Source organism: Papaver somniferum, unplaced genomic scaffold (genome assembly GCF_003573695.1).
Source record: "Papaver somniferum cultivar HN1 unplaced genomic scaffold, ASM357369v1 unplaced-scaffold_15701, whole genome shotgun sequence".
Lineage (NCBI taxonomy): Eukaryota > Viridiplantae > Streptophyta > Magnoliopsida > Ranunculales > Papaveraceae > Papaver > Papaver somniferum.
Genome location: NW_020625156.1, coordinates 1 through 1,207, shown reverse-complemented (window position 1 = coordinate 1,207; position 1,207 = coordinate 1). Strand labels below are relative to the sequence as shown.

Genomic DNA, 1,207 nt, shown 5'->3' with positions numbered 1-1,207 from the left:
TTTTTTTTTTTTTTTTGCATTATTTTTATTTGATGAAAATTTATTGTTTTCTATCAACTTCATTGCAATCCAAATGAGAAAACTAGTAGGAATATGATTATATAATTTTAGAACCTAACAAGATTACCATTACATTACATGGTTTTGCAGTTTAATGACTCGGACTTTTCGATCCCTTGCATCTCTAAGATCTCTATGGATCCGTTCTTAGCAGCAAATCCATCTCTTATATATACATTTTCAAAAAGAAAAAAAAAAGAGTTGAATCCATCTTTGAATCACTGAGTTAGTGACTTTTAAAAGAACTGGAATTCAGAAAACTTGGTACTTCTTTTCTTCATTAGACCTTGTGCTCATCTTTTCTGGAAGAACATGCAAGAAACAGAAATATCATCCATTTTTGACATGGGAAACTTTCGTTTCCATGAAGTAACCGCAGCATCTACGACTGCTTTAGCCGCCGTTTCTCGTGTTGCCAATGACACAATTGATACAACTTCTTTGTTGCTAAGAACATCCCATACCTTCAATCGTAAACGTAAACAGCAATCAATATAACTCAAATATAAATTAGAAACACCATAATTGTAGATACAAATTAAAAGAGACTCTGAGAGATTAATTAAGAATGTACCGAAGATCGGAAGCTTACCCCGTCAGATGCAAGAACAACAAACTTGTCATTGTTATTCAGATGATGATGTGAGATTTGTGGAATGGCTATTACTCCGTAATCCTTAAGATCAAAGTCCCCAAAAGCTCTTGTCATGGCAAGTCCAGGAAAATTCTGGTCAGGCAACCATACCCGTGTAACATGAGCTTCATTTTCAAGTGCAAATACCCGGCCATTACTCTTTGTTATTCTTTCAGCTTCCTCTGGTACACTAGGCTTTAGATCAGTAGTTAATTGAACAGCCATCATGTCACCATTATCAGAACTAGTCCCTAATACGGCCCGTGAATCACCAAGATTAGCAATAACAAGATCTTCACCCTGTTACATAATTCATAAGTTAGTCCAAGCACGAAAATCGTATACAAAATTAAGCTTCTCACACAAGAATTGCAGTTAATTAATTACCTGTTTGATGACAGTAACAGAAGTAGTTCCACTACAAGAACAATCCAAGTTTTCTTGAAGTTTAAGTTCTTTATCCATTACTTTGTAAGCACCAATACAGGCTTTACTCCATTCCTCAACAGAATC

General features: G+C 35.0%; 1 protein-coding gene across 1 annotated transcript; it reads right to left on the bottom strand.

The window, feature by feature from the left end:
- Positions 1-74: 74 nt before the first annotated feature.
- LOC113336987 (probable protein phosphatase 2C 1) lies at positions 75-1,204 on the bottom strand (the record flags this gene model as incomplete). The annotated part of the gene is made up of 3 exons (XM_026582681.1): positions 75-524; positions 653-994; positions 1,082-1,204. Coding segments are annotated over 3 exons (636 nt in total), but the record flags the coding sequence as incomplete, so codon positions are not given.
- Between the last annotated feature and the right edge of the window lie 3 nt (positions 1,205-1,207).